This window comes from Toxotes jaculatrix, chromosome 14, assembly GCF_017976425.1.
Source record: "Toxotes jaculatrix isolate fToxJac2 chromosome 14, fToxJac2.pri, whole genome shotgun sequence".
NCBI lineage: Eukaryota > Metazoa > Chordata > Actinopteri > Toxotidae > Toxotes > Toxotes jaculatrix.
Window position 1 is genome coordinate 6,558,328 of NC_054407.1, and position 24,530 is coordinate 6,582,857.

At 41.8% G+C, this 24,530-nt stretch overlaps 4 protein-coding genes across 4 annotated transcripts; 3 read left to right on the forward strand and 1 right to left on the reverse strand.

The window, feature by feature from the left end:
• The first annotated feature begins 1,064 nt into the window (after nt 1-1,064).
• Nucleotides 1,065-14,164, forward strand: ap1g2 (adaptor related protein complex 1 subunit gamma 2). The gene is made up of 22 exons (XM_041054332.1): nt 1,065-1,192; nt 1,794-2,056; nt 2,650-2,774; nt 3,241-3,382; nt 3,772-3,868; nt 3,962-4,038; nt 4,143-4,238; nt 4,947-5,027; nt 5,374-5,472; nt 5,580-5,635; nt 6,437-6,550; nt 7,154-7,294; nt 7,744-7,798; nt 8,432-8,554; nt 9,756-9,845; nt 10,595-10,722; nt 11,081-11,185; nt 11,359-11,506; nt 11,967-12,114; nt 12,219-12,370; nt 12,873-12,971; nt 13,238-14,164. The coding sequence occupies exons 2-22, from the start codon at nt 1,856-1,858 to the stop codon at nt 13,343-13,345; spliced, it is 2,385 nt and encodes a 794-aa protein (XP_040910266.1). The 5' UTR covers nt 1,065-1,192; nt 1,794-1,855; the 3' UTR covers nt 13,346-14,164.
• A 569-nt stretch (nt 14,165-14,733) lies between these two features.
• nedd8l (NEDD8 ubiquitin like modifier, like) lies at nt 14,734-16,369 on the reverse strand. The gene is made up of 4 exons (XM_041054334.1): nt 16,223-16,369; nt 15,550-15,597; nt 15,354-15,436; nt 14,734-15,224 (listed from the first exon to the last, which is right to left on the reverse strand). Exons 1-4 carry the CDS (start codon nt 16,238-16,240, stop codon nt 15,098-15,100), a joined length of 276 nt encoding a protein of 91 aa, XP_040910268.1. The 5' UTR covers nt 16,241-16,369; the 3' UTR covers nt 14,734-15,097.
• Nucleotides 16,370-16,970: 601 nt separating this feature from the next.
• zp3f.2 (zona pellucida glycoprotein 3f, tandem duplicate 2) lies at nt 16,971-19,169 on the forward strand. Its single transcript, XM_041055344.1, has 10 exons — nt 16,971-17,039; nt 17,131-17,315; nt 17,392-17,495; nt 17,573-17,664; nt 17,742-17,922; nt 18,009-18,114; nt 18,194-18,282; nt 18,560-18,651; nt 18,739-18,851; nt 18,949-19,169. The coding sequence occupies exons 1-10, from the start codon at nt 16,973-16,975 to the stop codon at nt 18,961-18,963; spliced, it is 1,044 nt and encodes a 347-aa protein (XP_040911278.1). The 5' UTR covers nt 16,971-16,972; the 3' UTR covers nt 18,964-19,169.
• Nucleotides 19,170-20,352: 1,183 nt separating this feature from the next.
• LOC121193160 lies at nt 20,353-22,484 on the forward strand. Its single transcript, XM_041055345.1, has 10 exons — nt 20,353-20,450; nt 20,576-20,742; nt 20,821-20,924; nt 21,047-21,135; nt 21,242-21,422; nt 21,527-21,632; nt 21,750-21,835; nt 22,024-22,115; nt 22,186-22,259; nt 22,347-22,484. The coding sequence occupies exons 1-9, from the start codon at nt 20,384-20,386 to the stop codon at nt 22,248-22,250; spliced, it is 957 nt and encodes a 318-aa protein (XP_040911279.1). The 5' UTR covers nt 20,353-20,383; the 3' UTR covers nt 22,251-22,259; nt 22,347-22,484.
• Nucleotides 22,485-24,530: the final 2,046 nt, after the last annotated feature.

Consider the following 24,530-nt stretch of genomic DNA (forward strand, 5'->3'; position numbering starts at 1 on the left):
TATTTAGCATATGGTGACCAAGTTCTGTATTAGACACATGTACCTCTAAGGTCATATTAAGGTGCATAGCTGTGGTCATGAAGTCTCACATTGTGCAGGATTGTACAGCACATACTGGAGTGGTGTTGGTGTTGTGCTGCCTGCTGCACCTCCTCATCAATGTTTCATCCACCTGTTGGAACACCTGACGTAGAATGGGCGGAGTCCACGCACAATGAGCGATCAAATTGCGGAAGTCATGGGAAAGAATGACAGGTCTAGGTGGGTCAAAATGACAGATGACAAGAATAAGGCAGGAAACTAGATGAGTCTTGCCTTCAAAATAAAGGCCAGTGACTCTATAACATCTTGAAACGTTGTAACTCATGCAGCTTAGCTCATGTTTAATTGCACATACTTACAAACATACATAATCTCCAGTCCACATGGAAGTCAATGCACAAGGGATTAATTACATTTTTTCTAGATGTCCTGTAAATAATCAGTGAAGCTTCTTTCCAAACAATTTCTAAGGATTTAATTCAGTTACTGCAAAACAATGAAGGTAAACGTGGGCCTTTCCACTTTGGAATTTTTGGTGTTTTGGGATCTGATCTTACTTCTAATTTACTGACATAATAGGCCTTCCACAAGGGGTGATTCACTGGAAAATTTATATTGCACAAAATGTAGCTGAACAATTACATTATTTAAACAGCATGAAAATAATGTATATTTTCATGTGTTTGTTTTTATTTAGCCAAAATGAGTTCTGCTGGGAGAGTTTAGACCTTAGAATACCTTAACTTTCATACCTGAAGGAAATTTACTGTAATTACTGTTAGTACTTGCACCTGTGCCTTTTCTGGTGTGACATGTCAAGTACAATAATAACTAACACAAACCGTCTTCCTGAGTGCAATACATCTAATCGTGTGAACTGATTTCTCCACCCACCTCCGTTAAATCTTGTCAGATATAAAGAGTAATCTGAATGTTTCAATCAATAGTCCAAATGCAACGTTTATGAAAGGTGTTTTATTTTGAAAGTTATGACAGGAAGTGGTGTGCTTATTTTTGACAGTCTTGACACTACATGGACGCAACTACAGTATCGGGGTTTCCAGCCAACTGACTGCTGCCGTGTGTTGGAGGGGGGTCGGCTAAACCGGTTTACTTTCTGAATACTGGCGACTCTCTGTACAGTGTAGAGGTACGGTGTTATTTTGGATCTTAAACCATTCATATAAACCCACTGTCATGCTAACTTAGCTAGCTCCGTAGCTCGACAGTCTCCGAGCGGGCTTGACAGCATCTGCAGGGTTAGCTCGGCTCGGTCAGTTGGCTAGCCTCTGACTCGTTTCACTGACCTGCATCATCGGCCGTGGGAGTGTCGTACTAACTTGTTCGTTAACTCGTAAATTGAAATGTGTTTTTTACTACGTTAGTAAGTAATATATGTGTAGATAACTGGCAGTAACTTTCTATGAAGCTAGCTCTAGGTGTGAATAAATCTAAACAAGCTGTCACCAGAGTGGGCAGCCATTGTTAAATAGACTTGTAGTTTAAGTTGTTTGAAGTTTTTTTTAAATTATACAATCTTAGGTTGTCTTTTATAGTGACGGTACTGCTCATCTTATTGTATAGTAACAGCTTTGTCTTTATCTTATATCTGACACAGTACTACTACATGCAGTATAGTAGTTTATCTCTTAATATTAATTTATAGTTATATTTTAACATATCCTTTATACCCCGCCTCACACACACACACACTCACACACACACTCACACACACACACACACACACACAGACCCTCCCATACACCCATCCACTCACCCATACACCCATCCACTCACCCACATACACACAGCCATGTCTCCATCAGTACCCCTGCAGGAGATGATCCGGGCCATCCGGTCAGCCAGGACTCAGTGTGAGGAGCGGGGTGTCATCCAGAGGGAGTGTGCAGCCATCCGGGCACAGTTCAGACAAGCCGACAACGGGGCGCGATCACACAACCTGGCAAAGCTACTCTACGTGCACATGCTGGGCTACCCAGCTCACTTTGGTCAGGTGAGGGGATTTTGCTAATGCCTGTCATGGGTTTGCTTGGGTTAAATGGGGTTAGCATGGTGAGAAACCATCATAGTAACTGGAGGGACGGGGTTTACTTCATCGCAGAACTGTTCTGAACTGCAGCATACTGGCCCAGTTCCAGTGTCCAACCACTATGTCCTGAGTACTCATCCCTCATAGGCATCATCTGTACACTCAGCAGAAATGTATGAGTGCATGAGGGAGCTCAAAATACTTAGGTTAATGAGACAGCACATTGTGTTTTTACATGCTAAATATAATGACCAACAGTGATACTAGAAATGTTGTGCACTATGTGCATGTGTACTTTCTTTCTCAGACTTCCCCTGTTACTAGAACACTGTGTATTGTGGTTAATTCCCTCAAGAAAAGTCTTCAGCTCTGAGAGTCCACGTCAAAGTCTGTGAGTCCACAAGGGTGGACATTGAAAGTGGGCCACTGAACCCCCCCACCCCACCCCCACAGCTCCAGGGCTCTGTGACTCTGGAGCTGAGCCTGAACTCCAGCAGAGAATTCCCTCAGGGGCATCAGCACTGTTAGTGTAAAAGTCTTGTTGCTCTTCCTATTAGATGGAGTGCGTGCGGATGATAGCCAGCCCTCGCTACAGCGAGAAGCGTGTGGGATATCTGGGAGCCATGATGCTGCTGGATGAAAAGCAAGACGCCAGCCTGCTCATCACCAACTCTATCAAGAAGTAAGGACCAAAACTGAACAATCTGAAGTGTCTACAAGCAGAATGCACCCAGAGCTTTGTGGGTAATGTCGGCACCAGGCTTATATGAAAAATATGACATCGTCTGACAGTGTTATATAAGTGCAGTGCTAAATTGGTGGTGGACTTTTTTAATAAACACTTTATTAATGAATGGCTTGTAATTCATCACAAGCTGTTATATATAATTATATGTGATTACACACATTCTAAAGTATTTAGTAACTTTCTGGTATTTGCCCTCAAATTACAGTTCACAGCGTTGGTGTAAAACATCTGGATTATATGTTAGACAGTACTAAGTTGTCATAGTAAATACAGTAGAAGTACAGTACAGTAGAATGAAAGCACATCACACAGGAGACCAAATGGAGGATATTCTCATATGATTTCTACACATTTCAGACTGTCACTACTCTACACACACTGCCATCTCTGTGTTTTTCAGTGACCTGTCTCACAGTAACCAGTATGTACAGTCTCTGGCTCTGTGCACACTGGCCTGTATGGGTTCAGCTGAGATGTGCAGAGATCTGGCCCCGGAGATTGACAGGCTGCTCCGAGCATCCAACTCCTATATTAAGAAGAAGGTGGGGACCTCCACGGGGAGTTTTGCTTTTTATTCAGCAGCTCTTAACTGTCAGCGGTTTTTGTGTATGACTTATCGAACTCTATTTAATGCTGCGATTGTCTCATTAGTGCATTTACTCTCGTGTGAAAGATAAATTATGTTTTTCCTTTCTTCAAATAATAAACTCAGTAAAACGTTGTGACCTCTGTTTATTATGTAGTGAAAATCTCACCATCCCAGCGTTTCAGTAGCAATTATTAGCCTCTTTATGGCCTGTTTAAAAAACGCTGTCATGCATGGATTTCAGATCCTGTGTCAGCAGTAAAACTCACAAGATCCCACTGTCATCTGTTCAGTGTTGCTGTACTGATGTAATGGTGCTGATGACTTGCTCCACTGTTCTTTCAGGCGGCTCTGTGTGCGGTTCACATTGTGAGAAAAGTCCAGGATCTGGGGGAGCTTTTTGTCCCAGCCGCCCGCTCCCTCCTCTCTGAGAAGAACCACGGTTAGTTGATGTTAATGACACATATCGGTAACCTTGGTCACACACGTCCTGTTTCCAAGTGTTCTCCATTGTTTTTTCCTCTTTTATGTCCAGGTGTGTTACATGGTGCTGTGGTACTCATCACAGAGCTGTGTGAGCGCAATCCGGACACACTGGAGCGGTTCAGGAAGGTACAAGGGACACACACACACACACACACAAACCCTGATCTGCTGAGTTCATTGTCTCTACATGTAGAGTATGTCATAATGTGTTTGTGCTGTGTGTATCCCAGACAGTGCCAGATCTGGTTCAGATCATGAAAGGTCTGGTCATTTCCGGTTATTCTCCAGAGCACGATGTGGCAGGAATCAGTGATCCCTTCCTACAGGTCAGCCAGTTTCACTCACTTCTGATACACTATCACATCTCTCTTTGGTTTTGGTTACTAATTTATTATTTATTTAGTTCCTATTTATGTTTTTTAATTATTTAGTTTAATAAAAGATTCATGAGTAACACTTTAATATCAGTGGAGATACTTCATGTTCTCTGCTTTCATTTAACAGAATCTGTTCCAAAATTCAACAAATGTCATCTCATCAACATGAACCTGGAACGTTTGAGCTCTTGGGAGATTGATTTGAAATCATCATTTTGTTGATTCACACCTGAGATTCTGTCTAAAATGAGTGCAAACCGTTTTACGCACTGGCGACAGTGGTGGCCAGAGGAATAATGTTTTCAGGCTGTCCGTCTCTCCGTACGTATTCTCGTGAATGTGATATCTCAGGAATGCCGTGAGGGAATATCTTCAAATTTGGCACAAGCTTGCATCATGTTCTTTAAAAAAAGATATATTTGAAAAGTCATCACTACATATATCGTTATGTCTGGATAGACATGGATATAAACGGAAACATGACTGGCTGGCAGAGGCGTACAACCCACGAGGGTGTAATTCTAGTTCTTTCTTCTGTTTCATTTTTCTCTTTAACATACACATTTCTCATCTCCTCCATCCTCCTGTTGTTGCTGACTCGCTGCACCAGAATAACCTGTGGTCCAGCTGTTCACTCTAACCTACTTCCGTCCTCAGGTACGCATCTTGAGGTTGCTGAGAATCCTCGGTCGCAACAACGAAGCAGCCAGCGATGCCATGAACGACCTACTTGCTCAGGTCCGTTACTTGCTCACAAATGTGCTCTTGTTTTCTCTGCAGCAGTACATCAACATGCTTACTTTGTGTTATTTTCTAAGTCAGAACAAACTAACAAAGTGCTTTAACAATTTTTTTTAAAAGAGTGTTTTCCTCTGGAAAGACTTACCTATAAATGAGTGTTTAAAAACAGCAAATGTAAAAAGTGGAATCTCTTCTGTGAGTCGATGGTAACGACAAGAAAAAATGATTATTTATTCAAAAATGTCACAGATCTTTAATGTATGTTACAGATGCACGAGTCAGGCAGACTGTTGTATGAGTAATGTACGGATGTGTGTGTGTGTGTGTGTGGTTTGTCGAACAGGTGGCGACCAACACAGACAGCACTAAGACTGTGGGCAACGCTGTTCTGTATGAGACTGTTCTCACTGTGCTGGACATCAAGTCTGAGAGCGGCCTCAGAGTGAGACACTAGCAGCACTTCACACTGTGTTTAACCACATTAATACAGAGACAGTAGTGTTAGCTCATTAATAAATACACACATGCTTCATTCCACTTGTGCCACAGGTCCTGGCCGTGAACATCCTGGGAAGATTTTTGCTGAACAACGACAGGAACATTCGGTCAGTGCGGTTTCCTTTGATTCCTCCCTAACCACATTCCAGTTTGTCTTTCCCCTCCCATCTCTTCCCCAATGCTTCCCTCCTTCCTGTCTTATCTCTAAGGGTCGTTTTACCATTTCTGCTGCATAAGACCGAACAGCGAACCCACTGCAGCCAGAGACAGAAACGTCCCTGGCTGTTATCAGTCTGGGCTCACTAATCACTTTCCCTGGAGCCATTCCTCTAGAGCCACACCACGAGGTCACTGTCTGTCTGTTTATGCTGATCTCTCATTTTTGGGCCACGTCATTTTTCATTAGGCAGCGAGCAGGCCTGTCACAGGTTCCTTGGGGTTTTTGTTATGTTGCTGGTGTTTTTTTTTTTTAGGTTTGTCTCCATAGGGGCCGTGTGGCAAGGCAGGCCTGTCTGGTTTTTACCTGCTGGGTTCCTGCATGTGTCTGCGGCTGTGTGACAGTAATAGGGCTGGTGTATTCCTGTGAGATCCGCCGGACTAGATAACATCTCCCCTGTGCTCACATAAATACTTGATCAGTTCATGAGACATTTCAGGTGGAAAGATAAATGATTTATCTGCCAGTGCTGAGAAAGTTAAGTTTGTACTCCACTAATCTAAACTCATCTTCGTTGTTAGACTGTAGTTGGAGCAAAATGATTTATTAGTTGAAGATTTTGTGCCACACTATACACTCAGAGTCTAAACTGACCTTCGCATGAACCTCAGTTAATGTAGTTCACTCAGAGCAGCATGAAGCTTAAAACTTGACGTCTTTATTGTCTTTGCTGTTGTTTGTGTGTGTCCAGGTATATCGCCATGACCTCTCTTCAGAAGATTGTCGGGACAGACCACAATGCGGTGCAGCGCCACAGGGGAACCATAGTGGACTGCCTGAAGGACCAGGACGCTTCCGTCAAGCGGTAACTTTCACCTCCTCCACAGCTGTTATTACACAGATGTTCAGGGAACCTGACCCTCTGAGGCTGATGTATTTATGTTTGGGACATTGTCTGATTCTCTGAGCAAAAGTAATAATGCGATGCTTTGTGTCAGTGGTCGGTAAATAATGAAACTGAGGAACAAATGTGGCCCTTCAACACATTTTTTTTGGGCCTACTGACAAAAGCTGACATTTTCCCTTTCACTATTTGCATCAACATTTACATGGTTTTTCATGACTCTACTATAGATAACAATATAATACAAGGCCCATTCACAATATATACTACCTCATCTAACAGTGCCTCAGTGTGAGGAGAGGCAGGAGGCAGCTATCTGAACTGTGCATGGTGCTGAAATGAATTCATCTAATAAATTTAGCAGAGTATAACACATAAACAGTGTAATTCAGCCTGTTGAGCAGAAGGCCACTGTTTATCGTGTGTGAATAACCTGTCAGTTGTATCTCTGATGGAAACACTGAATGTACGAGTCATTTCACCCTTACCTCAGATCTCTGTTTAAAGGGAAAGTTTGTATGTGCTGCGTTTCCCATGGCTGTCTCTGTCCTCCCTCCCTTGCAGCCGTGCATTGGAGCTCTCCTTAGCTCTGGTGTCTCCCTCCAACATCCGCTCCATGATGAAGGAGCTGCTCCTCTTCCTCTCCTCCTGCCCACCGGAGCTCAGAGCTCACGCTGCCAGCGGCATCTTCAACGCAGCTGAAAGGTGAGTGAAACACTGCCGACACATAAATGACATACACACACTGGATCTATGCATGCAAACGCACAGACATTCGTGTCCATGTGAATGCAGTTAATGTGCTGAGTTGTGTCAGTCTGCGGTTTGTTTATTAAAAAAAAAAAAAAAAGTGTAAAGACTGCAACAAAAAGTCTCTGTGCTTGAAATACACTGTATGTGTCTCGATGTCTTACTCTGTGTCTGTCTCCACTGGCAGTGATATCTCTGTCTATTTATCTGGCACTGTGACGATGAATAGCTTTTAGTGTTTCTGCTGTATATCACTCAACCACTTGATGTACTCCACTATTTGTGTGTGTGTAAGCAGCAGTATTATCCAGATGCTACTGTGTGTGTGTGCGTGTGTGTGTGTTTCTGAGTCACCCTGAAGCATCACTGAGTGAGCTGTGTGTGTGTGTCTCTGTCTCTGTCAGGTATGCACCCTCCCAGCGCTGGCACATTGACACTATCCTGCATGTCCTCACCACGGTAAATACAGACCGAGTCACTCACCGTGCTGCCTCTCACATGGGTTTCACTCTCACAGCTTTTTTTAAAGTTTTCTGCTGCCATCATTAACGTGTTATGCCTACGTGCAGATGCCAGGGTTCACACGTATAAAGGCCGTAAATACACTGGGAAACTGAATGTGTTATTTGTGCTTATTGCATTTGACAAGAGACGCTGTGCTGTATTAACTTCGTTCCCCTTCTGTACCAACTTTCATACATGAAGCCCAATATCCTGAAAAGGCTTTTTATCCTGTTCTAATTCTTTCCATTTTGCATTCTGTTAAAATCCTTACTTTTCATTCCATCTCAGAGAGTAAATGAACACATGATCTCTGTAAAAGCTGATGCTTACACTAATCCTTTGCAGTGGTTCCTCTAAACGATGGAGAGCAGAGGAAGTGTATAGAAAGAGCAATGGTGGAGATGTAGCATAAATGAAGGGTTAAATCCATTTTGGTAAATATCTATTATAATGTAAATGAACCCCCAGTGAGGTCTTTGTGTCTGGGAGGGAAATGTAGGGCGACCCAAATACTCGGACCAGCTGTCCAGCTATGTTTGAGAGTGTGTTTGCGTGCGCGGGGTTTGACTCTGATTCCCACTCTGCCAGGCAGGGGGCGACGTGAGAGATGAAACCGTGCCCAACCTGATCCAGCTCATCACCAACACCTCCGAGCTGCACTGTTACACCGTCCACAAGCTCTACCGGGCTCTGCTCGCCGACATCTCTCAGGTGTGTGTGTGTGTGTGTGTGTGTGTGTGTGTGTGTGTGTGTGTGTGTGTGTGTGTGTGTGGACGTTTTGTGTTCTTAAAGTTTTTGGCAGGTTGGCTTGTTGGTCAGCGTTTACTCATCCACTGAAACTGTGGGTTGCTTGGTGCTGATCCTTTATCATACAGTAAATAAAAGGATAAAATGTGATTTCATTCATCACAGAATACTTTAACTCTTCTGTTAACTGCAAACATTTTTGTAAATAAAAGTTCTTTTTTATTTTATATCCCATTACAGATTATTGCATTGGACTAAGTCAGGTTTATTTATGTGTCTGTTTGCATAATTGTATTGCACACTGTATGTGTGAGAAACATACCCAACTTCACCAAACTCTTCCCACCAACTTTATACTTCAGAATAGAAAATACATCAAGATGATGGGAAAAGCAACAGGACCTTACAGAAGGTGTCAGAACAAAAACTGGAGGCTTTGCCAAAGACTACAAATGCAAAAAAAAAAAAAAAGAGAAGCTTAAGGACAGACTTTGGTCAGCAAGTCCAGGACTTCCATCCATAGTAGACACACACACACACACATACTTCCACTCTGGGGAAAACAGACCAGTAGAACCACTTGGACGCAGACAGTTGGGGTAAAGATTATCCAGAAACACATACAGAATAACCTGCCATGGATTTTATTATTTCACACACTGGACCGGACTCATTGAAGTATAAATACCCCAAAGCTGTTAATACGGTAAACTAAATAAAAGTATTCGTATCATTCCAAATAGTATTAATTAGTTAATTGTGTAAATATCAAACAAAAAGTCACGAGAGGTTCAAACATTCGAATTAGAGATAAAAGTCACCCTCAGCCCTGAACCAGACAGAGCTGGTTTGGTTCTGTGGCAGCGAGAATAGCTGGGCTTTCAGTCTGAAACTGGCTGATGCAACCAGGTTTATTTTTGGAACCAAGTCAGATGAGCGGCCATGTACTCATCTGCAGTGTGCTGCAGTTTCCCATCTTCTGCCACAATAACTTCCTGTGAATTCAGGGGAACAGTGTCTGTGATGCATCAAACTGCTCGGCTGACCAGTGAGCCAGTCTGCCGAGAACTTGATCGCTGCTGTTGTGATTATATTTTACTGTGACTGTACTACAGTGTAATACACACATACACGCGTGCCACATTTGCTCTGTGTGTATGTGCAGCAATCCCTGGTGCAGGTGGCCTGCTGGTGTATAGGAGAGTATGGAGACCTGCTGCTGAGAGGAGAGTGCCAGGAGACTGAGCCTGCACAGGTACACAGAGCACAACAAATACTGATTCACACTTTCATATAAATGATTACTCTTCATCGCTGAATGGCCTAACTGAGTAGGAGATTTAATGTCTTGCTGGATCATGACAGTTTTTGCATATGCAGTCCCAAATACCCCGTGTGTGGTACTGTAGGGTTTCCCCAAGAAAAAAAAATCCCCCGGCACAAAGGAAGTGCTGTGTTTGGAAAAGCAGACACAAACACAGCAGCTGGTTTGGATTTCATACAGAATCTGGGTAGTTAGCAAAAGTAATATCCTTCATGGTTGGAGCAAACAAAGAGATTTACGTACGGACTGTTACATTTCTGTGGCAGCGTTTGACTAATAAGTGAATTCTGGGAATTGCCCATTTTAGAATGTGTTTGTGTGTGTGAGGCACACATGTACACAGTTTCTAAAAACCATCCAGTCTCAGCTCCCTGAGGTTGATAATCCAGACTGCACATATAGTAATGGTAATGCCTGCTCTTCTTTAATTTAGCATCTGATATTGAATGTCCCCCAGAAGTCCAAGAGTATTTATTCATTCTTTAAATGTGTAACCCTAAACACCAGTGGTGTGTATCTTTATCATACAGGAAGTGTAATGAGTTGTGTTACTGTAGTACTATGAATCTACCAAATGAATGCTGGCAGATAAACAGTGTTATATAAACAGTTCCTGGTTTCAGTTTTATAAAACTGTGATGACCGCTTTCAGACCCTGTATTGACACATCTCTTGATCAGGTCACCGAGGACGACGTCCTGGACGCCTTGGAAACAGTCCTGCAGTCTCACATGTCGTCCCCAGCGACCAGAGGCTTTGCTCTCACCGCCACCATGAAGCTGAGCACACGCATCACCGATAACGTGGAGTAAGAATCGCTCCGTTGGTCAGAGGCAGGGACTGAACGGTTACTTTGTCATGAGTGGAGAAAAACATTGTCAACCTGAATCTGAATGTTACAAGACTGCAGAGGATTTCAGTGAAGGCTAAATGCTGCTTTGTCAACTTAAAAGAGGCTTAGAAAAAACTGCACAAGAGTTTGACAGGTTGACATGTTATTAACAGAAGTTATGAAGTGCCTTAAGTTTAAGTTTGGGGCAGATGATCTAATGTCCAATCACAGTGAGTTGTGTAGTAGAGAGACATGATTTCTAAATAGCTGCAACCATTTCAGAATGGTCTCCTCTAACTCCTTCTCTGTCCTTTCACCGCTCCACCCTTTCCAGTCGGATCAGAAGCATCGTCAGCATCTACGGCAGCTGTATAGATGTGGAGCTCCAGCAGAGGGCAGTTGAATACAACGCTCTGTTCAAAAAATATGACCACATGAGGTACGCAACAGCTAGATGAACACGTCAGCTTTTTCTGTTGTTTACATGCAGTTTATGTGGCTGTGAAAACCTGAAGTAGAGTTATTTTGGGCTCTTGCACGTTGTGGTTCCAGTAATAGTGCAAACCACACCTCTTTTCTGGCCAAAAGCTGAGATGTTCCCGCTCTCCACAGGGCAGCAGTGCTGGAGAGGATGCCTGTCATTGAAAAGAACTCACCGGGTCATACCAACGGAGAGTCGGCAGGGGAAACCACGAAGGAGGTCCAGCCCGTCAAAGTCAAGCAGGGAGAGCCACTGCTGCCACAACAACCTGCTAACCAGGTACGTGAATGATGAGTGAAGATGCTCTGACTCATTATAGTTATTACATAACAATAACCAAGGTCATGTGGTCACGGTACTGATAATTTGCACGTGTCGTCTTGCACATAATCAGTACTGCGTTAGTCAAACAGCAGTGCAGGGTTATGAGCACAATAATGTAAAGCTAACCGGTTTAGCAGCATTGTACAGGTGAAATACACAATGATCAAACACAGGGGGAGGACACAGTCCTGCAGGACAGTTTTGTGTCTGCTCAGTGTTTATTTTTCTTTTTACTGGTTTTGTGAGAATAGTTGCATTTGAATGTGATGATTGAAACGCTACAGATGTTTTACAAATAAAAAATATATATATATTATTAAAGATTCATACTGAAATGATGCTGTAAACAACTTGTTTGCGTTAAAGCTCAAATGAAGAAGTTGTAGTTTCCATTCCTGTCTCTGATTATCTTCAGGTGTGTGACCTCTTGGACCTGCTCGGTGGCTCTGAGGAGCCTCTGCAGCCCAGTCCAGCACCAGGTCTGCCCACCAACACAGCCAGCACTGCAGGAGGAGACCTCCTGGATCTGCTGGGAGGGTTAGAGCCAACGCTCCCTGCACCGGGTCTGTCACACACACACACACACACTACTAGAGCTTAAAAAAAAGAGAAAGAAGCAAACTAAATCTCTATCTTAATCTAAATCTTTTATATCTTTTTCCCATAGCTCCCACAGTGACGGTGTATGAGAAAGACGGTGTGACTTTGACACTGAGCTGTGAGAAAGAGTCAGACTCGGGCCTGACAGTCACACTCACAGCCTCCAACTCCACTGACTCAGACATCAGCGGCTTCACCCTGCAAGCTGCCGTACCCAAGGTTTGTTTCAGCACCAGTAATTAAACACACTGTGCCACGCTCTGTCTCTGTGTTACACCATCTATGTACAGTGGACCATGTGTGTAAACTGCAGTACTGTGAATAAGGTTTCTGTGAAAGTCTGCATGTCCACATACTTGGACAGAAAATGTTTTGAGTTTTACTGGGGACAGAAGTTTAATATGGGTAAAGTTTTTTTATATAACCAGTCTCAAAAAGTAATTGGGCATTTGGGCAGGTGTATTATTTTTTTATGAAAGTGGGACCTCTGACAGATTGGTGTGGTTTGCTGGACTGAACAACTAAATAAGTCTGGTGTGGAAACAGTGGGATTGCGCAGTGGAAAATTTGATTCATGACCTCAGCATGTGTCACGCCTTGGCTACAGCCCTGTCAGTGGGTGTCTGTGTTCGAGTCTGTCGTGTTCTCAGTGGTGGAGTCGGCAACAACTCGAACGCGTCCAGTGCTTTAAACTTCAAAGTTCTATTTGATCTCCCTCCAGAGTGTCCAGTTACACATGAAGGCCCCCAGCGGGGACTTTCTGCCTGCACGAGGCGCAGCTAAGGTGACTCAGACGGTGGTCCTCAACAACCCAAACAAGGTGGGTCTGTAAAGGACACAAAGCAAGGATTAACACTACGTTAACATCAAAAATAAACTCCCTGCAAAAGAAGTTAATATTAGAAGATTGTGAAAATACATCAGAATGATTCTTCACACCTTATCTCCAGACATTTTCACACCACTCCCACAAACCTGTTGTTGTACTCAACAAAAAAAAAAACTATCCATAATTGCAAAAATATGCCTTTTGACTCTTATCCCAGAGCTGCCTCATAATATCTAAATCCTTCTTTCCCCCTCCAGGTGAACCTGAAGATGAGGATCCGTGTATCTTACACCAGCCGAGGATCAGCCTTTCAGGACACAGTCCAGATTGATTCCTTCCCAGGACTCAGTGATGCCGGACACTGACAGCAGTTAGTCAGTCCAACTGGACCATGACAGCAGTCTGCAGATGAGTCAGCAGGCGTCACCCTCACTGACAGTCTAGAGTCCAAGCTGCTGTTTCTCAAATACCCAGCTTTAGTTGGTGTTTTTTTTTTATGGTTGAAAAAAAAAAAAAAAAAAAAAACACCGTTCTTTGACAGGAAATCACAGCCTTGTGTATGGAGTCACAGTCTTCCCCTCTCCTGGAACTCAAGTATAAATGTGATTAATGACACCAGCTGTGGAATATGCAGGTAGAAGATGGAAGTACTAAAACAGTGGTATTTTTTTCTAGGTTTTAAATGATGACTGTCCATACCAGTGTCCATTAAGTACCATCCAGTTTGTTTGTTTTTTACAAGCTACTCCAGCTGATTGTATTCACAATGTTTCACTCCATGATTATGCCCCCCCCCCCCCCCCCCCCGCTCTCCATGTACACTCCAACACTAAGTGATTTCTCACTTTTCCTTGATTTGCCTCTAACTTCTTCACTCAGTTGAAAAGCAGCTCAACACTAATGAGCCACTACTGCTAATATGAAATTCTTTTATCCACAACACTTGATTTTTATGCGGAAACACAAGGATGTGAATTTGAATCTGAAGATTTTAAACACAGCCGTGGGTCTTGCATTCAGTCTTCTGTTCCTGCCTCAGTCAGCTGAGCAGCTCACACTCTCTGAGTTTCCACTTCCTAATTATTTCCCCTGTGCCTTTCATCCCCTCAAGAACTGAGGTTTTCTTTAAAAAAAAAAAAAAAAGTAATTATATTTAATTTTGAAGGCTAAGAAATTATTTTAAATGTAAGTAGTAAAGTCAAATAAACATTTTTTTAATTATTCCCATAACAGCAACATTTGCTTTTCCTGACCATTATCTCCTTGTAAATTGTTTTCAGAAGTTCCTTCCTAAGTTGTTTTATTTTCTGAAGACTGTGTCCAGTGATACAGAAAGGAAAAGCATGATTCTGTTTACAAGATGTATATTTTAGATATTAAGTGAATAAGCACAATCAGAAATGTACTTTGGAAATCTCTAATACAACCCTTTGTTGTAGAGGGACAAAAATGTGGGCTGTAAAACACATTAGATGAACAAAATATACATTAACTTAGTTATTGATGACTCATCTCATTATTACAGAGCTCTTTTTCAAACACTCTGGAGACTGGATGTAAGGTGGTGCTCTAAATTTATTTCAGTGCAATCTCTACCAGACTGTTTCAGATCACTACCTGAACTAAAATGTACAAAAAAGACAAAGAGGGGGTTTTCTGTCAGCTGTTTATATCGTCTTTGAATCTTCGCTCTCATGTCATTTTTCTAATAAAAACAAAAATCAGTTTTCAGAATCCTCAACAGTGACTTGTCGCGGTGTGTGTGCTCAATATGTGTTTGTGTGTGTACTCGAGGACGACACTTAAATTATCTTCAGCATTTATTCACAAGCAAAAAGACCACAGCGTTCTCGAACTGTCTCTTGTACTGTATGGGTGCCTGCATCAACTGGTCAAACTCAGAAAGCCAATGTGGGTTTACAAAAAAAAAAAAAAACATCTACAGAGGAATAAGAACATCCGTTTTTTTGTTGTTGTTATTGGTTGATTTTTGTTGTTGTAGTTGTTTGTGTTAGCCCGGGAGTGTGGGGATTTCAAATCTCCGTGCTGTAACATGGTTAAGACGGTGACAGACACCTAAAGCGTTGGCACTCAGCTGGCCCCATGACAACAGCGACTCATGACAAGGAGGAGAGGTGTATGCAGAGGAGACTGTGCGCTGTGGATCCTCCTCTTAGCGCCAACACAAGATGGAGCACCGAGCCTCCCTGGATCTTGTAGTCTGCTGCCGTCTTCTCATCATTCCTGAGGGAGGAAGCGACACAGGAGTGAGAACAAAAGAGTTTAGAAGACAATGCCTGAGGACTAATCAGAGCATCTTTGCATCTACTACAAAGCGGTGTTCATGGGATAGTTCACAATGGAGGAGCTCACATCTGTTTTCCACTGTAGATGAGTCTTTGCTGCTGCGGGGGGATCCCTTCCTTCTCCTCTACCCTTTCTTTAATTCGCTCCACCTTTATGTGTACACACACACACAGGACATTTAGACATAGTACAGTGCTTTGTGGGTGAACAGTGTTTAGAATTTTGTTTTTAATAAGGAGTATCTTATAAGGTTTAAGATTACCTTGTCTGTGGGCTCAATGTCGATCTCTATTTCTTTTCCAGTGAGAGTCTGAAACATGATATTGACATGATCACATTAGCACCAGCTTTGATTTCTGAAATGACACATACTCTGCAACACAACGAGAATTCAAAAAGACCAATCCACTCGAGCCAAATAAGAGTTGTAGCTGTGTCTTCCCCCCAGTGACTGCTCGATTACTTTTTTTGTCGATCGACTATTAGATGAATGGATTTATCGCTCCAGTCCTTCTAACAGTAGTCGGCAGGTGTACACTCTCTGCGGGGCAATAACCCCTCTTGTAGTTTGTCCTCTAGCTTCACAGAAACTAAAGGGTCACGGATTTTGTTGTAACACCGGCCCATGAATTGGCTAACCTGATTTGGTGTTTGCTTACAAGTTAGCAAGCTATCAAACAACACAGCTACTAAATGGCGACAAGTATGAACCAAAGGGCAGCATGTTGATAACTGGTAAATCCATTTAATACTGAGCCAAAAATCAGGCAAGTATAAAGCTTTTCAACAAAGAAGGAGATGAACCTAAGTTAGAACGTAGTAAGTTCTGCCCTGACATAAATTAGCGAGCCGGTCAGTGATGTTAGCGGGCTGCTCAACAACAGCAGCGACGAACAGGCGAAGAAGAGTAAACGTAAATAAAACAGCGGTCTTACCTTAACTTTGATCAGCATGTTGAATAAACAATATACTACAATTCGAATTGATATAAACTGTTTACTGACCACAACACTAAATAAACTCGCGAATTACAACCTGCTTGTCTGACTGGCTTGACTTTACTTCCTGTGTAGCACGCTAAACGCTCCGGACGTGACGGCGTCACACCCCGCGAGTAAAAACGTTCCGCACTGATTGAAAAACAAAACAGCTACAAACAGACCGCTCCCTTTCAGAGAGTTAAATGAGTAGATGTTAAGCATCATGTGTAAGCATCATTTTAATGTTTTAGCTGGTCCGATTGGTGTATCATAGTTTATAAGCTTATCAAATATTGTAAGTAAAATATTAACCTGTAAAGTAAGTAATTGTGTCAAACAGATGCAGTAGAGTAAAAAATACAATATTTTCCTCTGAAATGTGGTAAAATAGAATTATAAAGTAGCATAAAAGTAGAAATATCTCAAAACAGCACTGAATTGCAATCAATTTTTAAAAATTAAAGTACATAAAAATATTTTACTAAAAATAAAAAATATAAAATACTTATGTACAACTGCACTAGAAAACTGGCAAAACAAATGCCCCAAAGTGTATATAACATTATGAGAATGCACAAAAACACCCCAGCATAAGCAGAAACTCTGACCAAATGCTGTCTTACTACACAGATGTTGATCATTTAGCTAATTAGGCAGGAAGTCTATAAAGTGAGCCAGAGCCAGTGTGCTTTGGATCATTTAGTCATGGTGACTCATCTCTACCTAGGTGTGATAATCTTGGCTGTTTTTGCAACAAGCATCACTAATGCAGGTATTTTTCAGACATGCATGTAAAAACTTGCCAACCTCCTGTTTTAAGTGTTGTATTTACAGAAACTGATACCACAGGAATTTATCTACAGATATCAAAGTAATCTGTGCAAAGGACTCAGTAAGAATCACATGGAGGATCAATGCGGAGTTGGTGCCATATGCAGCTCGTCTCTTCCTTGGAAGCTGCATGCCATCTCAGCTGAATGTTATGACCACTGGCGAGGGGGAAGCACAGTTCAACTACAAGTTTGCTGACTGCAAGTTTAAAAAACTGGTAAAGTGCATGTGATGTTTAACAAATAAATTTCAGCCATTTAGGTATTTTAATAACCAGTTTTCCTTCTCTACAGATAAAGGGAAAACACCTAATCTATGAGAATGAACTGACCTACAGACCACAAGCAAAGCCACAACCTGCATCCTTTGTGTACCCCATCCAGTGTGTTTTTAAAAGGTAAAGCATCTTTTTAAAGATGAAATTCCAGTTTAAAGCTGAAGTGTGCGATGAGGAGCTTCCCCATTATGTTTCAGACCTGAGGGGTGGGTTCCTCCTTTCATGAACCCTGGATCAGGTGTTTCTGAAGGTCGCGGTGAGCTGGTCTTCCGCATGGCACTCCTTAACGGTGAGTACTCACACTGCCAAACACAACATGAGCACATTCAAAGACACATTCTAAGCCTTCTTTACTTCACCTTACAGAGCAATTAACAGGTGTAGCCAAGACAAATGTCATCCCCCTGGGCTCTTTCATGCCAATATGGGCAGCAGTGGAGCAAAAGTCCCATCAACCTTTGCTATTGCTCATGGAGGAATGTGTGGCAGCCACTTCACCAGAGCTGCAGCTTGGCAGCCAGGTTTACCCAATCATCAGCAATAAGGGGTAGGATTCAGGTACTGGTTTGTCTTTACAGTGATCGTGCTGGACAAGAAGTAGTGTTGCTAATCTGAGATTTAAAATTTCTCCAGATGTCTTTTGGAGAGCTTGAGAGGAAACTCTGTGTTCCTTCCTCGGTACCACTCGTCTGCTCTCATCCTCTACCTGCAGTCCTTCAAGTTTGGTCTTGGAGAGGAGGTGAGAGGGTAAATGGCAGCTGAAATCAGGAATATATATTCAAATTAAAACATACTGTGACTCCCTGTGTGCTCCTCAGGTGTATGTCCACTGTAAACTGGTTGCATGGGATCCTGAAGTTCTTGATGAGACAAAGAAAGCCTGCCATTATGTAAAGGAAAATGGGAGGTAATCATAGTTCTGACATTTTGGAAAATACCCTGATTTGCTTTCTTTCAAAGAGCTGGATAAGATCAATACACACTCAGGTCTGTGCTGTCCAAAGTTTTTTTTAAAAAAAAGAAAGAAATACATGAACCAAAATATTACAACAATATGAGGAGTTGTGTGCTGTAACTACTTCTTGGTAACAGTCACTACACTGAGCTGCTGGTAGTAGCTAGCCATTTTGTTTCATCAGCATCATTCCAGTATTAAAAACCCACTATGATTGCTTCTTTCTCAGATGGGAACTACTCGATGACCCATTTCAGAGCTCCCTCTGTAGCTGCTGTGATTCAACCTGCAAGTCCCGACCCAAAAGAGCAGTTGAATGGGGTATTTTCTCATTTTATATCAGCTTGGGTATCTTTAAGCTGTGGTATTTCTTCCATGAAGCCATTGTTAATTCTTGCCCCCCACCAGAATCCTACAGTTGGAGTCACAATTCTGTGTTGGGCCCCCTGATCATCGTGGAGCCGTCTGACTCAAAGGCCCACAACACGTCTGTGGGGTCTGTCACCGCAGATGAGTCTCAGGTTTAACAATAAAAACCACTGAGTTTAAAGTCTTTGTGCTGAAAGAAGTCTGGAGCTCTGTACATGAGGATTAAATTTCCCAACATTTCCTTAACAGGATAGCCCAGTCTAAGCTGATGGAGACTCGATGATCCTGCCCACCAGAGGGGCCAGCAGCAGATGACCTCAATCTCCTTCCTGACCTACAAGATGTTGGGATATGAGCTTTGTATGATCTCTGCTTATGTTTTCAGATTTATTTGAACCTACAGCAGTAATTACCAAAAAAAAAAAAAAAACCTTTATAATCCATCTTCTGACATACAGTAAAACTGGTTTAAACTGCTATGATTATGCTCCATTTATTCCATCTCTGTAGCAGTGTCTTCTTTGTCCTGTTTATGCTGCTATCAAAAAAAACCATTCAGTAGCACTTGATACTGCTGCTGTTCCTCATTTTAGGATTTTTGGTTTGAGTTGTAATGATCACTTCAGGCTTTGGTTTTACTGCTTGAATGAGATGTGGATGAGTTGGTTATCCATTAACTCATATAGTTGCATGTGTCAGCTTGAGATGTGGCCTGATGTTAAATGTCACAGCTTGTAAACTCATAACTTGTCTCAGTTCATCATTAGAGTTTACACTTTAGTCATTTTTAGGCAACTGACTTTCAAGGCAAGGACCTGAATTATTTGTCTCTGAGGCTAGATGACACACTGACAGTTATAATGTGGCCTTCAGGTCTTCAGACTCACCTCATGGACCACAAAAGCTAGAGGATCTAGCCCCATTTTTCTTTCACCTCACAGCTGTCCCCCCCCCCCCCCCCCCCCCCCCCCGAGCACCAGCTCAAAGTAAGGATAAGAGTCTTTGAATTCTGATATGACTGATTAACTGCTCTGTCTCAGATCGTGCCTGTATCAGATTTCAGACCACATATGAAAGTGGTCCAAATCAGTCCTGAAAATGTCAGGGTGATTACTCCTGTTAACCCTGACATTAAACAGCAGCAAACAGCTGAATCATAGAACTAGGTCACTAATGAGATTTGTAGCCTGGGGGTTTTCTTACTCTCTGGCCATAAATATAAATTAAGAGAAGACAGACCTGAGTGCAATAGGCCAGTTTGGTTTAAAAAAGCAACCAAACATACTAAATACTGTCAGAAAAATGATTTGTGAACGTGTGCGCTGACATCAGTCATGTGTGCTGCAGCTCTCTGCATGGATATACTACTTCTCATACTGTTTACAGTGTAACCTGTCTTTGCTGCCTGCAGCATGGTGGAGGAGTTTCTCTCCTCTGTTTTCTGGTTTCACTTATTTTTATGTACATGTGTAAAAAGTGTCACTTTGCATTATATTTTCACGACATAAGAAAAAGTAAGCAATCATAATCAAGTGGAATCACATGTGAGTGTTGCTGTAATTAGGCTGATGGCGGCTGCACCTGAGACTGCTGCCACACACCAGGTGAAATAAGTTAACTTGATTGATGTCTCTCAGTTAGAAACAATAAAAGCAGCCATCGTGTTTGTCTCTCCTGTTCAGTCATGATGGCTTTGTTTTGGCAAGGTGCTCTGCTCTTGAGCCTGGCTGCTGCCATTTCAGTCTATGCAGGTAATCCTACATCAAAATACATTTTTCACCAAAGTCAACACATTAACACTCTCCTCTCAGACTGTTTCAGCACAAATGCAAGTAGTTGTTTTTTTTTTTTCCTTCTTGGGTTGTGTCCCTGACAGACATGAAACTGGACTGTAAGCCTGATTTTGTGATGCTGGTGTGGACGGAAAGCAGACCCCAGGCTGATCCGTCACTCTTTCGTCTCGGTAACTGTTTTCCCACCAGCTTCACTGCCAGGGAGGTTGTTTTCAGTGTGGACCTCAATGATTGTAACTTCAGGAGAATGGTGAGTAGCACCCTTGGAACTGGACATTGTCAGGAAACCACATTTTCTACAGCTTAGTGACATTTGTCTCTCTCATAGGTCACCGGGGATCAGCTGATATACACCAACGACCTGACCTTCGTTTCTTCTCCTGATTCTCACATACTTCCCTTCACACACCCAGTTGTCTGTACATATGAGAGGTGTGTATTCATGCTACTTCCACACTGGGTGTTCAGCAAAAGTGATCTTGATATTAGAGTTGCACAGGTGCATGTGATTAATGGCAGTGGTTGCTGTATTTGATCTGTTTTATCTTGTGTAGGCCAAAAGACTGGTACCCACTAATCTATGATCCTGTGTTTAACACATATGGTCAAGGAGATCTAGTGTTCCACATTGGACTTATGAATGGTAGGTGTCAGGATGTTAAATAGAATCTAAGAGGAAAAGGTAGACTCCACACACTGAGTACTGTGAGTGATGTAACTCAGTGGCTTACCTCTGTCTGTTGATCTAGAGGACTTCTCAGGCCCTGCTGAATCTACTAGTTTTCCTCTGGGCTCCTTCATCCCAATCATGGCCAGTGTGGAGCAAAGGACCCATCAGCCCTTGCTGCTGCTTCTTGAGGAATGTGTAGCTGCTGCCACACCAGAGCTGCAGTCTGAAAGCAATTTATACCCAATAATCACAAATACAGGGTACTCTTGTTCTGATGAAAAGCATATTTATCCAGGACCTGGAAACAACTGTTTTTCAAATTTATTGTTGTTGTTTTTTTTTTTTTTTTTTTTAAACTATACAGATGTCTTGTGGACAGTAAGACATCCCGCTCAAAATTTGAACCAAGGCAAAAATCATCCGAGATCCACCTATTGCTTCAAGCCTTTAGGTTTGCTCTCGGAAAAGAGGTAAACTTTCACTCTGTAATTGCACATGTTCTTTCAGATACAAAGCTTACAATAATCTGTAAATACTGGAATATGAACAATGTTTTGCATACCCCAATTCTTCTCTCAACTCAACAGGTGTTCATCCACTGCAAACTTGTGGCTTGGGATCCAATTGGTCTAGACAACACAAAGAAGGCCTGCCACTATGTCAAAGATCATGGGTAAAAAAAACAAACAAACAAAAAAAAACATCTGGAATGTTTTAGTCTAGTTTACTCATCTGCAATGTGCCCCCTTTTTTTTTTTTTTTTTTTTTTTTTTTTTTAACTAATGACTAATTGTAACTTGTACTAAAACTATGCTGCCTTAAGTCAAATAATACCTAATAAATGACTCTCCTCACATTCAGTTGGGAGCTTCTGGACAACCCTGCATATAGCAATATATGTGACTGCTGTGATTCAAGCTGTAAGTCCAGGAGGACGAGGAGTATAGAGCCAGGTATGTATCTGTGCAATGTCTGAATTGAACTGGTCTCATTGTGCTGGTCTAAAAGTACTTGTTTTTACAGGGAAGCTTGGAATAATACAAAGGGCAGTCCTTGGGCCACTTACCATCACTGATCTAAATTCCTGAGGCATTCAAGTAAGAAACGGTTTTAATTTTACACTTCAACATACTGTGTATTTGTGCTCAACAACTGCCTTCACAGCCTTTTTTTTTTTTCTCCAGAAGTGGATCCATCTTGTGGACCGGTGCCTTCAATCTGAATTGGGTTTTTATTCTTGGTTTTGCAAGCTTCTAAAAGCTTGGTGCCTGGTTGTCTCTTTGCATTTCAGATCTGTGGCCATTAAATATGTATCCAAACCACTTAACTTGAACAGAGCTCAGATCATTTAACCTGTCTTTATTTCTATTTCTGGACAAAACTGATAAGGCATGTGTGTGTACATGCAGATTGTCATTACAAGGGATTTATTATTATATTATTATTATAAGTAACCTGAAAATTGATCAGTTTCTCTGTTCCATTGAACTCTGATGAAAATGTGACCATTTATCAGTTTTATTAACTTTATTTATTTAAAACATTGAACATTACAGATGATGTGAGACAAGCACTCCCGAGGGAGGAAATCTGAACAGCAGAATATTCTGTACTTTAACTACCAAAACAGCACAGACTCAGTTGTGCCCAAAACATCTTGCAGGAAGCTGATTTACATCTGCTCTGGGTGAGCTGTCATAAGACCTGCCAGTGTTTGATAAGCCAAGCAATTGGCTGTGTTGTACAGTAGACTGGCTCTTGTGACTACAGCGTTGGCTATAATTAAAGATCCTTGACAAACTGTCCTCAACTGACATCAGATCTGAAATCACAATGAAGCTTAAACCAAGCAGCACCTCATGGTGTCTCCTCCAGGGCTAAGCTCAAAGTAAAGCATACTGGTCAAAAGGTCGCTCTAACCTGCAGTATGGTGAAGTATAATTTAAGTTGACCATATACTGCCTTTATTGTTCCACCAGGTTCTGCACATGCACCCTCACTCTGAAAGCCAGCTGATCCTGAAAATCTACTTTATTAGCCCATCCACCCTGTCAAACATGTTGACGTTAGTAGTGGTTTATAGTTTCAACAGGCACAGATTAATGATTAAGCTAAGGCTAATATCCTGACTTTGGAGTCAAAAAGTGCAGGTCATGATGTGGTGCAACAGGTGTCCTTGATGCGTTCAATCAGAAAAATATTTTTTGTGCTAAAAAGATCAAGTTAATGTTTTTAATCATATTTTCATTATCTTTTTAAGTGGAAAGAATAAAATTATTTCCAGGAACGCTCACATCTGGAATAAAACAACAGGTTAAAAACTTTTCTAAACAGTAAGCTTATCTTGTTTTATTCTTCTAATTCTTAGTAGTAGTGGGACTTTTTTTTAAAATTACTAATTGTAGGCGTTACCATGGCGTGTTAAAATATCGTCATCCCTCTTCCTGTCAATCACAGGAGAAAACGATCAGATACTCCGTATTAGTGGGAGACCGCGGAACAGCTTGACAGGTTTCAGACTTCAGTTTCTGCTGAGCAGGGTCACAGGTAATGTAACAGAGATGTGAAAGTAGATATTTTCTGCCCATCCATGGTGAGAAAGTGTTGAGTCTCTTTCTTACCTTCTGTTTGTCCGTTTTCAGCCAAATGCACTTTGACGCCAGTTAAGCTAGCTAGCAAACAGCTTGCGGCTAATAGTTGTTGTAGCATTGTTGATTAACTTCGTTAACTTTATATGTGACTGTTGTATCTAACTCTTAATGCAAAATGATTTAATGCCAAATTGATTATTGATTAAGCTGGGGGAGGGGAACAATAAAGTGTATCTATGTATCTGTCTAATCTCAAATCCACTGGTACTGATAGACTGTTTTGATATCAAACATTTTGTTATGTAATAACAGGAAAAACTGATAACATTAAGGTCAGTGTCAAACAACATACTAGAAAATCAGAGACAGAAATTCAAATTCCTAGTTAATGATCTGGATCTGTTGCTGGGTTCTTCCCTGGTGTGTGCCCCATCCCTCCAAGTTCTGTGCAGATCAGTTCAGTAGTTTTTGTGTAATCCTACAGACAAATGAACAAACCAACCAACAGACACAGGTGAATACATAACCTCCTTGGGGGATGAAACAACTACAGTCCATTTGGCTGAGCTGTTAACACAAAGTTGGAAGCACACTGTTATCTAAATGTTGTTGTGTGCAGTAGGATTATCCCAGATCATGAAAAAAAAGCCCAAGACCAAAGGTACATATAAGTGCAGTATGTAAACAGGGTTGTCAGTGTACTTATGGTTATATAGTATAATGCAACAGTCACATTTGCATATTGTGAATGTGTGTTTGTTTACAGGAAGCACACAG